The sequence below is a fragment of the Cimex lectularius genome, unplaced genomic scaffold, assembly GCF_000648675.2.
Source record: "Cimex lectularius strain Harlan isolate CLEC.00 unplaced genomic scaffold, Clec_2.1 scaffold39, whole genome shotgun sequence".
Taxonomy (NCBI): domain Eukaryota; kingdom Metazoa; phylum Arthropoda; class Insecta; order Hemiptera; family Cimicidae; genus Cimex; species Cimex lectularius.
The window spans coordinates 1,868,756-1,884,919 of NW_019392653.1; the positions used below are offsets into that span (position 1 = coordinate 1,868,756).

At 33.0% G+C, this 16,164-nt stretch overlaps 1 protein-coding gene and 1 long non-coding RNA gene across 4 annotated transcripts in view; one reads left to right on the forward strand and one right to left on the reverse strand.

Annotated features, from left to right (window-relative positions):
• LOC106661176 overlaps positions 1 to 16,090 on the forward strand; it is an 80,286-nt gene extending 64,196 nt beyond the window's left edge. For all 3 annotated transcript variants that reach the window (XM_014384419.1, XM_014384418.2, XM_014384420.2), the window contains one exon: positions 15,394 to 16,090. In XM_014384419.1, the coding sequence (XP_014239905.1) occupies positions 15,394 to 15,630 (237 nt within the window). In that variant the 3' untranslated portion in view covers positions 15,631 to 16,090. The remainder of the gene's footprint in view (positions 1 to 15,393) is intronic.
• Positions 13,574 to 15,937, reverse strand: LOC106661179. The gene is made up of 3 exons (XR_001339640.2): positions 15,878 to 15,937; positions 13,735 to 13,940; positions 13,574 to 13,673 (listed from the first exon to the last, which is right to left on the reverse strand). It is a non-coding gene; the product is annotated as an uncharacterized LOC106661179 (long non-coding RNA).
• Positions 16,091 to 16,164: the final 74 nt, after the last annotated feature.

Consider the following 16,164-nt stretch of genomic DNA (forward strand, 5'->3'; position numbering starts at 1 on the left):
TCATTCTACATATTTAAACTTCTTCAAGTAAGAAAACGTCTTTATATAAGTAATGGCCATACTAATACAAAAGGGAAGCTAATATAGGATAAGTTAAAACCAACCAAGTACATAAAATAGATGAAGTAACGCAAGCTTTAACTTATCCCCAGTTAAGAAAACGGTCCGATCTATTAATCCTTTCTATTCTTTTCCTATAAATGTGCTGGTTTCTTCTACGTGACACCTGGTTCGTAATATTTCTAATATATGTTACCACAATTGCCCTTATTTTGTACAAATTGCCTTGTTAACTTGATGTTTAAAACTGGGAGGGGGTTATTTTTCCTGTTACTGTTAAAAAAAAAGTGAAAGCATAGCGTGAATTAGTTCATAACGGGTGTTATTATATTGAACAAATATTAAAATATACAATATCGATGTATATGTACAAGGTGTATCACGATTACCTAATCATCAATGTCTAGCCAAACAAGTCTTTTTTTTGGTCCATAAAATTTCCCATGTATTAAATTTTACCGAGTCAATCAAATTTAAAAAAGACATTACAGTAGAAGTCCGTTTATCCGGGACTTTTCCGGATGATCGAAAGTCCGGATAGTCCGAAAATTTGCGATTTTATTAGTCCCGTGTCATAAAAACGAAAAAAAACCATAAATAAAGTGAACACTTATTCATATAACAAGTAAGATTCAAAGTAATAGATAGTTTTTTATTGGTTTCATTTCTGTTTAAGACCGAACACGCGTTTTTCGAAAAGTTTATACGTACAAAATACCTAATAAAAATATACGTAATAAAAAAACCTTTTCAATAGAAATGTGTGGTGATTAGTGACCGTTAGTCGATGATTATTCAGAAATCGTGAGATGCCGTCTTGTGCGATGTAGGTTTCAGAAAAACATTTTCTTTATCGTGCTAACGTTTCGATCCTTACTGAGATCATCTTCAGGGCCTGGGATTTATAAACAATGTTTAAATTTTACAAATACATGTAGTATGTGAGTAAAAAATGAATTTATACAATGCTAGAAATTTTAAATTTAATCAAAGTATTTGTACAAACTCAAAGTGTTTGTCTTCTGTGTAGATGTGTGTCGTGAGATATTGATGTTTTATGTTTATAACGTTGGATTTTGAAGGGGTGGGTAAGGAAGTCGGGAGAGATAGATAGATAATGATGTTTATTTACAATAAAAATTATTTTACAAACAATATTCAGTACATAAAACATCCTAGCCCACAGACTGTCTGTCGAGTTGCCAAAATAAAAAAAACAGAATAATACGAATACTACTACTAACAATACTAATACAAATAGTCATAATTTACACAATACTTTATTAATAATTGAAATTATCGATTAGGAACGCTCTGTATTTTAGGGAGTACATAACATAATTTTAGAGACTGTGCCAGTTCTGCCCATTCAAAAATGAAATTACTTCATTTTTTTCTAAAAACAATTTGCCAAACCACCTAAGTCTGAATTCCTTCAATATAGGGCACACCGCCCAAAAATGGAAGCCATCCTCATACATACCTAAATTACACAAAGCACAACGGTACGCTTCCTCATTTCTGTGGACCGAGTAATTAAGAGACAGCAACTGACCTCTTGCTTTCATTATCACACTTATCATATTCAAATTATAATTTTTATTTAAATAATGGTGATTTTCTCCTAATTCCAGATTCAGTTCTTTGTATAAACCATGGAAGACAGACTTTTGTGCTCTTAATTTTAGTTTATTTTTAAAATCAGTTCTTAAAACATCTACCAAGCTTTCCACAAAAACCAACCCTAAAAGTCGGGAGAGAAAGACATTTTTATATGAGGAGTCGGCTTCTTTGAGGTGACACGAGTCGACAATGGGAAAAAAGGCCCTGAAGATGATGTCAATAAAGATCGAAACGTTGGCACGATGAAGAAAATGTTTTTCTGAAACCAACATCTCACCAGACCGCATCTCACGATTTCTGAATAATCATTTCAATAGAAGCCAACATACGAACAACACGACACAACAATTTCAAGTCTTTTAAAATAGTATACACCTTTTTTATTTTATTATTTTAAATTTATTTTTTATTTATTTTTTCCAACAAAAACGTTACTGTCGGCGTCTCCGACCTCTTCGATCGTGTGACTAGAAGAAGGGCGAATTGGTGGCCTTTAGGGATTTCAAACGACAAATTAAAGGTACCATAGTTGAATGATGACATTGAGAATTATGACAAATTTATAAAAAAATGTGTGGTCCGTTAATTAATGATTATTTGGGGATCGTAGGACCACTGTACACTACTATACCAAATCGCATCTCACGTCTCCAAATAATTGATAAAAAATATTTTAACAAACGGGCCTGGATAATCCGGAAGTCCGGATCATCGGGGTCCGGATAAACGGGTTTCCACTGTACTTTGCATTTGAAAAGCAAAAAAGCTTTACTGCTAGCTATTTAAATAAAATATTTTCTTTTTTGAGCGGAAGTAAAGCACAAAAGATGAGATAATTTTGAGTCATTAGTTGAAATTCCAGTAACTTCCGTTTTAAGCTGTAATTTTTTAAGACAAAAAACCATATTTCACCAAAAATGATTATTTTATTCAAGCAATAAATAATCTATATAATACATATAATTATTAATATTCTTAATTAAAATTAGATAATGTATAGTTATAATAATTAATTATTACATAATAATCATATGGTGTCTTTTGTTGGGGGGTTTAAAAACCTCTCTCGCGCGCTCTCTCTCTCTCTCTTTTCTATATCTCTCTCACGCGTATGTCTTCATTTTATGTCTTGTTTCTCCATTAATAAAATGATTACGTATTCGTACTTTCACTTATTTTTGCCCAAATCTTTATTATGGTAAAACCTTAAAAATGTTTGAACACTCAGATAAAAGGATGTTGAATTTCGAAATTAGCGTTTGACTGATTGTAAATGGGACGGTGACGTCCGAATGATGTAAAATGCTTATGTGCAGGTCGGTCGTTTCGATTGAACGCAGCTTTGTTGTATTTGATCTCAATGACCACGTCCCGTGTATTTGATCATATTCAAAACACATCTGAAAAAAAGATTTGCCCGGACTCGGAAAATTGTGACGCTTTCCTCCAAATGTTCGGTTTAAATTGATGAATGTACGAAACTTGAACCATTTTTTTATATCTTCGATAATTCATTCGAAACGGTACAACTTTCATATTTTATGAATCTTTAAAAGTTGTAGTTTTTGTGAGATGACTCGAAATAGGTGACGACTTTGTGTGACTTTTCCATTTATTCCGTTTCCTATTGTCACCTTGACACTGGTACATTTTTCTTTCCGGAACAAATTTTGTGTGAAGAGAAGACAATTACAGAAATGACTATTCAGAAATCGTGAGATGCGGTCCGGTGTGATGTAGGTTTCACAAAAACATTTTCTTTATCGTGCCAACGTTTCGATCTTTATTGACATCATCTTCAGGGCCTGAGATTTACAAACATTGTTTAAATTAACAAAAACATGTAGTATGTGGTGAAAAGTTAATTTATACAATAAAATTTTTTTTTAAATATTCAATCAAAGTATGCAGAAAACAAATACTTTGAGTGAGTAGAAATACTTTGATTGAATATAGAAAATATTTTTTTTTATTGTATAAATTCACTTTTTTCCATATCCTACATATTTTTGGTAAATTTAAACAATGTTTGTAAATCCCAGGCCCTGAAGATGATCTCAATAAAGATCGAAACGTTGGCACAAGAAAGAAAATGTTTTACTGAAACCTACATCCCACCAGACCGCATCTCACGATTTCTGAATAATCATCACTAATCACGTCACTAATCACCACATAAATACAGAAAGTTACATGTATATAGCAGTAATATGTGAAATTCAAATCTGCTATCTCTGACACCAACTACACAAAACACCTCCACCGTTACCAAAGAAATTTTGTATCTAGGCCAAAAATAAATGCATGCGATTTTTAAAACTCGTTGCCCAGTAGTTGTAAAATGAGAGAGAAAAAAGAGAAATATTCACGCTAAAAGGATACTATTATGACGAAATATCTTTAACTGTGCCAGTGTGGGTTTTTTTGAGTGAGTCAGCCTCGACGGGACGGGGCAATTTTGAGATCACTTTCATTTGAACCTTTACGTTAATATTACAAAACGGCTTCCTTTTCGAATCCTGACATTGGTTTTAAAAAGCGTTTCTGGAATGTTTTGGATTTTTGCTCTGGAAACAGAAAAAAAACAAGATTTCGAAATCAAATACTATTGTTTGCTCCAAACAAACTGGAACTATCTGCACAATCATATTAAAAAATGACTAATCAAAATGTTCAGTAGTAGACATGAAGTCAGGCTGTTTTAATTAAGTCATTTAGATATGGTAAAATGTAAAAAAAAAGAAAAAACAGTGTTTAACGCACCTACACCGTGGCAAAGAGTATGAAGTTTCAAATAATTTTGCAATTACAATAACAGCTCGGAGGATAGATTCTTTTATACTTAATTGAAGTCCCATTATTAAAAAATTAACTGCGAAGCTTTAACAGCGATAAGATACAAAATATCAAATTGTATCAGACTGAAAATTTGTTAAAGACCTAAACATTGCTTAATCATTAAAAAAAGATAATCCTGTAACTATAAAAGTAGGACGAGATGTGAGACGTCTCAGGCAATTTTGGGAAAACAATCCCATTTCATACTTATGTGACTTGGAGTGCGTACGACCTTTAAATGTTCATGCTGAACCGACTTGCAGACCGACACCCAACATCAACTTTAGAATGTTATTATAAAGCTTTAAAAGAAGAACTTAATTTGAAAAACTTCGAAATTATTTGTTATATTCATTATATTTCGTGGTGGTCCGATTGACCAAATAACTTCTTTTAATTAATGAATCTTTATGTAAGGGATTGGTTGAAATGAAAAAGTTAGTGTCACGAGCGGGATTCGAACCCACGACCCTCGGCTAAATACCCCGCTGCTCTACCATATCGTGACTTCGATCCACTCGGACTCTAACTTCCCATCTCAACCCAACCTTTTGAATCTTCCCTCCTTTTGAAAAGTTTTCTCAGCAGGGCTTTACTTTTGGGTTCTTTTGAGCTATCGTGACTTCGATCCACTCGGACTCTAACTTCCCATCTCAACCCAACCTTTTGAATCTTCCCTCCTTTTGAAAAGTTTTCTCAGCAGGGCTTTACTTTTGGGTTCTTTTGAGCTATCGTAACTTCGATCCACTCGGACACCAACTCCCCATCTCAACCTATTTCGAATTTTCCCTCCTTTTTGCCATTTTTCAAATGTCGTGTAATCAGGATTCGATTCTCGGCGACAAATGAAATGGCTACGGAGAGCTTTAGTGAAGCTATCCTTCGTAAAAAATGAAAATCTTGAAAAAAATGAAATGGAAAATTCGAAAGGTAGGTTGAGATGGGGAGTTGGTGTCCGAGTCACGATAGCTCAAGTGGTTAGAGCAGCGACGTATTGAGCCGAAGGTCGTGGGTTCGAATCCCGCTCATGACCCTAGTTTTTTCATTTCAACCAATACCTTACATAAACATTTATTAATTGAAAGAAATTATTTGTTATGTCAAAAATCATGTCAATGCCGTCTATATTCATGAAGTTACCGAAATAATCAGAAGTATTAGATATCTTCGATGTAAATTTTTCCACCGTCCGATAATCGCGATCAAAACTGCGAAAATTCCCACGAATATCTGAAAATTGACAAACTCCTGATGATCTAAATTAACAGGGATAAAATTTCGAATTTGATCTAGGCGTCTTTATCTGAAACTTGACACTGCCGTAAAATTGCACCTGATGAACTTTAATACCGTCAGTCAGTGTCGAGATATGTCATTTTGTAACCCAAAGCTAGCCACCGCCGAGAATCTAGAACTTAAGAAATGAGGCACCTTAAAAGGTCATTTTGACGAAAACCTGACCATTGCAAAAAAACTTTTAACACCTTCTCGATAGTTCATTTAGTAAGGAATCTAGATATTTCTAATTATGGCTTTCTAATGACAAAGACCGAAAAAGCCTCATAATATGTCACTTTAAAAAATCTTGACAATTATGTTAAGAAATTGAAAGGTAAAAGAAGATCAGCCTTTAGGCTAGTTCTTTTTACAACAAACTACCTGTTGTCAGACTATTTCTTGGATAACATGTTTTATATTATTGCAATGTAATATATGAATATCATATTTCGACGGAGGTAATTGTTAAAGGACTTAGACCCAGAGGAAAGTCTTTTTAGTTTGATATGTTATCAAATTTGATTGCTTTTTATCTCCTATTCCTACTGTGTATGATTACATCAATTGCAAATCATTACATTTAATATTGACTAGAAAAATAAACGAATAACAAGAAGTAGTTGGAAATATTAAAAGATTTATACCTGACAGAGTCTAATAATCTAACTTAATACACAGTTTCAAGATATTTTATTATAAACATGAACATTGAAACTGTGAATTTTTAAAAATGCTAAAGTTTCGAGAAATATAGTTCTGTGAGAAGCCAAGAGACCTACTCAAGACATTTAACGGTGGAAAGAAAGGCGGCTGCTTGATGTGTTCTTTTGTAAACAAAAACCTGAACAACACCCAAAAGAAGAAACTAAACCGGTGGCAATTTTATCCCGCACTTAAGATTCCGAGATAGGTCATTTCAGTGTTAAACTGAACTGGTTTTGGTAAAAAGCGCGACATTTTCAAGCAACAGAAGCTTACAGGCCCTGACCTTTTTTGTTATATGGCTGTCAGATATTTAAAAGTCTATTCCTAAAAAATAAATTATGATTTTTTGTTTTAACATCATTGTTGTGAATGATCGCTTTCTCTCACCTTCACTCTTTCTTTAATTTCTTTGACACACACAAAAACATTCTCACTTTCTTTATCCTTCCTCTCTCGATCTCTCTCTTTCTTTCTCTTCCTCTTCCTTTATTCTTTCTCTCTTTCACACACACACGCACACTCACTCTTTATTTTGAGACTCTCTTACACATTAACACACTTTATCACTTTATTTTTTCTTCCTCTCTCTCTTTCTTTCTTTATTCTCTTTCTCTCTCACACACCCATACTCAAACTTTCTCTCTTTCTTTCTTTTTCTCCGATTCTCTCTTCCTATTTATTTCAGAAGTGAGTTTACAAAAATGTGTTTACACCTATAATTTGATAAAAAAAAAGAAAAAAAAAAGAAAGAGAAGTTTTAGATATTTCATTTTTAAATTTATATTAATCTATTTATATTTAGTGGTCTAATTGACCAAATTACTTATTTCAATTAATTATTCTTTTGGTTGAGATGAAAAAGTTTGCGTCACGAGGTGGGCTCGAACCCACGACCTTCGGCTACGAGCCGGAAGGCCGTGGGTTCGAGTCCCGCTCGTCACACTAACTTTTCCATCCCAACCAGGACCCTACATAAAATGAATAATTAATTTAAATTTATAGTTTAGTTAGACAGTTGCGTGCAAAGGTGAATAGCTAATTTCTGAATTACAAATGTAACGGTAAAAAAAATTAGTAATAATGTACTCTAATTCCTGTACCATGTGTATACTCCACCTGTTCCGGTAATGAATGCTTAACTTTTTACAATACATATGATGAGTAGGGGAGTTAGGTAGTTATTTAAGTTTATTAAGTAGTTATTAGTACAATTGTTGCACTTAGATAAACTCTTATTTTTAAATTCACTAGTTTTCGTGGACCGCTTGACCAATTAATATCATTCAATTAATTAAGGTTTTTAGTTGAGATAAAAATGTTTGAAAAATGGCAAAAAGGAGGGAAAATGCAAAAGGTGGGAAGTTAGTGCCTGATCGAAGTCACGATAGCTCAAGTGGTAGAGTAGCGGCGTATCAAGCCGACGGTCGTGGGTTCAAATCCTGCCTGTGAAACTGACTTTTTTATCTCAACTAAAAACCTTAATTAATTTAAACTTAAGTTTATTCTATATTAGTAATCGTAATTGATATTCTCGTTTATTGTTAGAATCTCTTGGTTTATACGTTTTGATTTCTGAAAGACCCTTTTTTATCTCAACCAAAACCTTAATTAATTTAATAGAATTATTTGGTCAAGCGGAACCTTATAAAAACTTAACGATAATTAGTCACAATCAAATGAAAACAGAATAATTCTTTTATAATTATAATGGGGCTTGATTAACAAAGACTAATGTATGCCTTTCCTTTTTAAGAACTTATTTTTAAGTTACATTATTCTTCTGATGTAGGCACCAGGATTTTTTCTGTTTTCTGTTTCGAGACTTAATACAGCTAAATGACGAACGATTCAAAAATTTAGTAAAAATAATTTATAATACTACTAGTGTAAAGTTTCAAGGGGTTACAAACATTTCCAATATTTGTTGAAATCATTGCACATTCAGGTTCATTGAGTTAGTTTTTTCTAAAAAAAAAAAAGAAAACAGTAATAAAATGTAGGTTAGAAATGATTATTTGGAGGTCGTGAGATGCGGTCTGGTTTGACGTAGATTTTAGAAAAAACATTTTCTTTATCGTGCCAACGTTTCGATCTTTATTGAGATCATCTTCAGAACCTGGGATTTCTAAACATTTTTTAAATTTTACAAAACATGTAGGATGTGAAAAAGTGAATTTATACAACCTAAAAAATTTTTAGATTAAAAAAATGATTTTATACAATGCTATAAATTTTTTTAAAAATCTGTTAATCTTTTGAGGTCTACCTGTACTTTGTTCGTTTACTATCATTTTAGTCTATCATTTTTTAAATCTGTTAGACACGTTTAAGCTTCTCGACATCTTCAAGGCTGAGTACAGCGAGAATGGCCTGACCAAAATTATTGGAAACGACCGAAGTATAGTAACATTTGCCGGCGGTTTGATCGTTCTTCGTCAAATGAATCTTTAGTTCAAAGAAATTAAGTGAAAAAAATCTTTATTATCATTGCAGAACCAATAAAAAGTGCAACTAACTCCGTGATTTCTCGTCGAAAAGGGAATTTGCGCTGTAGCTGTGATCATTTTGACCCAGGAGATAGCCAAATCGGAAAATCCTCGTAGCCATGGGTTCCAAAAAGTGGGAAAACTCGTGTTTTCGATAAGTAGAAGGCCGACCGAAAAATTTATTCGAGGGCATTGAGCCTGACGAAACCACCCTTTCGACACAGCAAGCTCCTTTTCGACCTTGGTCCTTTTGGCCTGAAGAACGAGCTTCGCCCCGGCGATAGTATTGGGCTTTCAACTTTCAATGGCCATGATATATTTTCTTAAAACCTATACAAATAATCAAATTTATATGATTAAATTCTCAACTTCGTGTAATTTTCAAAATAAAATGGGGCCGATCGACGAAACTGAATATTGACTTGAAGGCAGAGAACAATTTTTCAGTAGTTCCTTAATAAAAGTCAAAAAAGCATTTTGACAAAGATGTCGAGACAATTTGTTATTTAAAGTGCTATATTGACAGGTTTTAGGATACTTAAATAATACTTAATTTTTATAATAAACCTTGATAAAAAGTGAATATTAATAGTGTGTAACCATTTTTCATAATCGTAATTACTACGCAATAAACAATTAAGTGGGTGTAGTGCAATTCTTTCGACAATGACCGTGAACTGTGGTGGGAAATTTTCGCACCGACCGTCATTTGAAACCGCTTCAGACCGACAAGTGAAAGACGCTCTACCTAATCAATTTTTCAGCCCATCAAATTTTCCCGTACCGAAATAACAAATCAAGAAGGATTTACCCTGTTTTTTATGGAGTTAGAAAGGAAAGTTAATGTTTTAGTAAAGTTTTTTCCGATGACATCATGTTTGGGTGAGGTCGTGTCTGTTTCGAGATTCATTTTTTAAACGAATTATCCCGTTTATTACTTAATATTATTGGCTCAAAATGGTCCTATTTGTCAACGTCAGCGTGTGGTATTTTACAAAAAAAAAAAAAAAAAAAACGTTTAAAATTGTCTTTAACATATTTTTCACTATTCTTTTATCTTTCCTATCGTTTCTCTTTTTCCTAGCAGTAAACAGTGAAAATAAGTTGGAATGTTCTATCTTGCCAGCTCTAAAGAATCAAACCAATATTTCAGATAGTATTTTATTCAAATACCCGTACTCTGAGTGATTTAAATTAACTGTCAATCCTACTCTTTGTACTTACCATGGAATGCACTCTCCTTTAGGAATTTGAGCACTTTACTTCGCTAATTTCTGTAGGCTTTATTGCCTTTTTCAAAGTGGTACGTTTTACCCATTGTACGGTTGCTTTCAGATTGAAATCTGTTTACTTATGTGAGGCTCAATCGACCTCCATGGAATCAGTCATCCTGGGTTTCATAAAGAAAGCTTTCTTTAAAAAATGTATTTATTATATATTAAAAAACATACGGGTAAGTGCCCAATTACAATATTACAATAAACACACACACACACACACACACACATATATATATAAAATTAATTTTTTTAAAACTCAAAATTTTTGATTAGGTTTACATTAAAATCAGTATGTTGCAATTAGCGATATACAGATACTTATGTATTTCTTAACATGATATATAAATATAAATAATTTGAAATAAATAACAAAATACGAGTGTCAGGTTTTTTTGTCTTGGAGTGCATAATAAGAAATTGTTTACAATTTTTCCATTTGAAGAATATGTTTCTTATCGCACGTATGTCACTATTAAACAAATCAATAGTATAATGCTTATTACCAATAGAAAAGTTCCAGAAATGTCAAAATGAAATAATTAAATGTGTTTTATGAGTTTGTACTGAAAAAGGATAAAATAGAGAATTACGAGTGATGCGAGTGGTAAGGTTGAAGGAAATGAAACTTAAAAATTGAGAAGTGTTGAATTGGATGGATAAATAAAAGAAAAGTAAATTTTGTAAATTGTTTTTTTCTCTTCTATTAATATGTTTATGTACAACATATGTAAAGGAAGTAAATTTTGGAACTAAATGCATGTACGAAGTAATGATTGATTAAGTGTATCATACAAAAATCTATGGAAGGGACTGTCGGGATTGTTTGTTGAGTACTCTCTCAGGTTTTGTACAAAGAAAGAGAATGAGAGAGAGAGAGAGAGAGAGAAAGGGTGAGCCAAAAAAGAAAGAGTGCTTGTTAGTTTGTTGTGTGTGTATTTGCTTATTATATTGTAAGCGAGTTTGTATGTTTTATCGTCTTGTGTGTATTTATTGGTTTTACGAATGTGTTTTAATACCCTCCATCTTCACACACAATATATATAAAATATGAAAAGTTATGAATAAAAAAATCAGTTTTGGTGAATTATGGGTTTACTTTGGGTTAAAAAAATACGGCTTAAAACGGAATTTACTGCACTACCATTTATGCAAAAAAAATAGTGTCAATCTTAATTTCAAAAACAACTCATTGATTGTATGTAAAAAAGGTTTCGAATGAAGAATCGAAGTAAAAAAAAATGGATTAATCGTCGTATTTTTAATTTTATTCAAGTATAACACCAAGCAGTAGCTAAGGATTTTTATTCGCCATATAGAAACACATCCANCTTTTAATATATTCAAAATATAAAAAGTTATAATAAAAAAAAATCAGCCTTGGTGAATTATGGGTTTACTTTGGGTTAAAAAAAATACGGCTTAAAACGGAATTTACTGCACTAACTTTTAGTTATGCAAATAAAAAAAAATTACAGCCAATCTTAATTTAGAAAATAAATTATTGATTGTATATAAAAAAAGGTTTCGAATGAAGAATCAAAGTTTAAAATAATGGAAATTTAAAATTTTATTCAAGTGTAACACCAAGAAGTAGCTACGGATTTTTATTCGCCATTTGGATCAGATAGATAAATTTTTCGAAAAAGACATAACTAACAAATTAAAATTATTAGTGGGACTTTTACTACTAATAATATATTTTCATATAAATTCTCTGTCTCTTTAAACAATTGGAAAAGAACGTAGAGTTTTGCTTATTATGTCGAAACGTCTTTTGATTGCCTTCGGGATTGTGTTCTGTCTAATTACAGAGGATATGAAAGAGAAATTATACGATTAACAAAGTTAATTTTTCCCAAAGAATTGTTTTAAAGTAAGTGATTAAAACAATAGACATGGCTGGTGGATTTAAAAAAAAAGAAAGATAATTATACTATTTGATTTATGAACTTTAGGTGATACAAACATGACGTTTCATACATCGACACGACATATTCTTATTATATGCAATAGTATTAGAAGATTCTTCGGTCTCCATTAGCATATGTTATTTAACAACGCATGGGCAATTTACTCTATTAGCGAGCCAATACGAAAAATGAAATCATCACCAATTTTAATATGTTGTGGTGAATATCAGCTTTCACTTTTTAGACCGCTTCGTTTAGCAATGGTTAAACCGTTTGTCATCCGTTTGACTCACGAGGTGTTTGTTTGTTTAATAATCCGCTGATCGTAGAGAAAGCAACTCCGAACGCAGGTGGAAAACGGCTCTCGACTTTCCCAGAGGGTTTTTGAGAAATTGCTCGCACTTAGGGCTTTATTTTAAGCTGGAAACGATAAGTGAAAGTCCATCAACGGTAGAACGCCCCTGAGAAATTTTCCGTCCCGTTGATTTCCATAGTCTACAATGTATTGTTTATTAACAGTTAATATACCCTACATAATACCCAACAAGAGATTAGAAAGTAAAACTACTACTTGGCTGCACTATAACTAATAGGGTGAATCATAAAAAATTACCGATTTCATTTTCTTAGAAATTGTAATTCCATATAGGCTTTATTTGGTTTTCAAACCAATTAGATTTTATACCACTTTGATCCGTCGACTATATTAAATGAATGTGAAATAAAATGATCTCTTGTTGCCTTTAGTTTTGTCGTCGAGTTTGGTTAAACAACATGATGGTAAACTTTGAAATTTTGGTAATATTTCACTATTATTCGAAACGTAAGTTTTCCGCCGCCAAAAAAACCCCTTTGGTGCGGCAATTTGAAGATGACAGTGTGCAGATGGTTCCAGAAAGTTGAAGCCGTTGACATCAGCATCGACAGGGTTCTGGAAGAAAATCATCATTCGATAAGGAAGCTCTGCAAGATTGTTGAGACAGATCCAACAAAAAATACTCGGGAATTGGCGAGAGAGCTTGGACTTTCTCAGTCTACCTTAAATCGTGAACTGCTTAACTTAGGGGAAAGTGAACCGCTCGTTAAGAGTGATACCTCATAAGTTGACCATTGAGCAGGCACGACACCGAGTACAATTTGTCAACATCTTTTGAACAACCCAAATAACCTTCGGTTCATCAAAAGTATAGTTACTTGCGATGGAAAGTGGATATTTTGGAAAAAACCTAAGATGAAGAAACAATTGCTAGACTGCTCTACCAGTCGTTAAACAACAGGAATTTGACAAAAAGATAATGCTCTCTGTATTTTGGAATTACAAATTTATAATTCATTATGAGTTTATTCAAGAAGGTCGAACCATTGATTCAAAAATTTATTATGAGCAGTTACAAAAAATGTTTGATATTTTGACCCAATGTTATCCAGGATTAGTAACTAGAAATCGGGTTTTGATTCAAAAAGATAACACCTGATGAAACACTTCTCGTTACCTGAAACAAAACATTACAGAATTGGATGGAATTGTGCTTCTCCCTCACTCTGCTTACAGACCAGACTTAGCATCTTCCGACTACCATCTGTTCAGGTCCATGGGTCGTTATCTTCAAGGCAAAATTTTTAATTTTCTGGATGAGGTTCAAAATAGAGCTCTTCTTTTGAGAGAATTGTTCCATTCAAAATCTAAAGAGTGGTATTGTGAAGGTATTCCACATCTGGCCTCGAGATAGCAACAAACCATAGATCGCAATGCCATATACCTTGAATATCAAACAAAATGTGTAAAAAAATATTTTTAAATTTGCAAGAAAAACGATCATTTTTATGACACACCGTATTATAATAAACAATTTGTTACATGGCTAGAAAAGGAGTTGTTTTAATAATGAACCAATATTTTAAATAAATCCATAAAAAAAATTAAACAAGTAAAACACTCATACACAGAGCATGACCTAATGAATGATTAAATCCAGTCAAATCTGAGGACTTCCTTGAACCATCAGAATCCCCAGTTCATAAGTGGCCTAGTTAATGTCGACTATATCTTGTATACAAATGGTCCCACAACCATGGGTAGTGTTCATATTCATAGACATATTCATATAAGCCTTCGGAACTATGCCACCGCCTTTCAGCAGACACTGTGGCTATTGAATACTGCCTAGGGGATTAAAATTAAGCATCACTTACAGAAGAATAGCCATCTACTTGGACAGCCTGGCGGCACTAAGGGCAATTGCCACATGAATGGTAAAGCCTAGAGAAGTTTGGGATTGCATTAGGGCCCTGTAAGACATTGGGTAAAACAACAAAATTACCCTTATCTGGATACTAGTGCACATAGGACAAAGAAGCAATGAAGAGGCTAATAAACTGGCCATGGAAGGTTGATAAAGAAATTCTATTGGTCCTGAACCCTTTTGTATCATACCAAACTACCGAAAAAAGTGGATCCATCAGATGGATGATAAATAAGACCTTTGTTCAATGGAAATGTAGCCAAGGACCAAGATAAGAGCATTGTAAAACCTAATAGTAACCTAAATCTAGGTCATGTTAATACAAGAATAATAGTTGGACTGTTAACTGGATCTACAGACTCTAGAGACGTATGTATACACTCAGAGTGGCAGAACAACTATGCAGATATTCCTGGGAAGCAGAACATGCCCTTTGTTGGTGTGAAGGCTCATATAGGATAAGATTCCTACTCTTGGTAGAGGAAAACCACAAGAGGATAATAGGTTTTGATATATATGTGAATATTTTTGTTTTTATGAGGTTTCCTCTTGAGATCTGTGGGATGATGAATGAGTAGTTTGGTAATTTTGATCAGCCTATTTTTTGCTGTTTTCATCTATCAGGCTCATTTTGCCTTCTTGCCTCTTCTTTCTTCAATAGTATCACAATTTGACAGACCAAAACAGCGAGGATGATGATTATTAATGCCCACACTACATATTGGATTTTATTTAAGAGGGACTACCCCTGGGTGTCAGGGATGATGGGTCAAAACTACAATAGTTTTGCCAAAATAATCTCAAATAAAATTCAAAGAACCCAATACTGCTACTGTGACAAATATGAGTCACACACCGTAACCACTTGTCACTATTGCACCCCCCACTATTAATAGTAATTGACTACTATAGTTATTATTATAAATTTTTAAATATCTTTGGTTAACCTTTTTTGTGTTTTGTTTTTCAGGTGTTCCATGTTTGTGCATTTACAGATGATGGTATGGTGATGAAGAGTTTCCTCTGTCCTGAGTCGACGCTCTTTGACCAGAGCATCCTTAAATGTAATTGGTGGTTCTATGTTGACTGCAAGTCTTCAAACAAGCTCTACGACAGCAACATACCAATATCGAAGAGCTACCAGCTGATGAAGGCACTTGCCTTCTTCTCGGGATACAAAAACCAGACGAGCACAAATAGTGCTTAATGACAGTACGGCATTGCTCAAATGAATATTCTAATCAAAACTTCAGCGATGGCTATGCAAGGCCATAGGAGAAGGTTGGCTAGTTTTCTATAGACTGAGAGTATAATCCCAAAAAAATTTTCTTTTTCATATTTTTAGCTCAATAATGGGTAAGCTTACATATCAAGTAATTTATATCAAAAAGCTCTCTTGAGATCTTGCTGAGATTGTATTTTAAAATAGTTTTTTTATACTTTAAAATACTTACTAATTATGTGATGTTGAATGATGAAAGTATTTAGTTTTTAAGTTTAGCACTTTTTTACAAGGAGCTTCTGTATAAATGAGTGATGTTATGTGCTCGTCTTGTATTTATTGAATCCTGTAAATAATTTTTTTTTCATGTTAGTATGTCCAATGGACAATATGTTAGAACTCAGGAATAATACAGTTGTAGATAAATAAACTCTGTTTTATTGTAGCATTTGATTATTTCATCTTCCCTCTTGTCTGTAAAAGGCCAAACGGTGAAAAATATTAATCCTACAGGATATA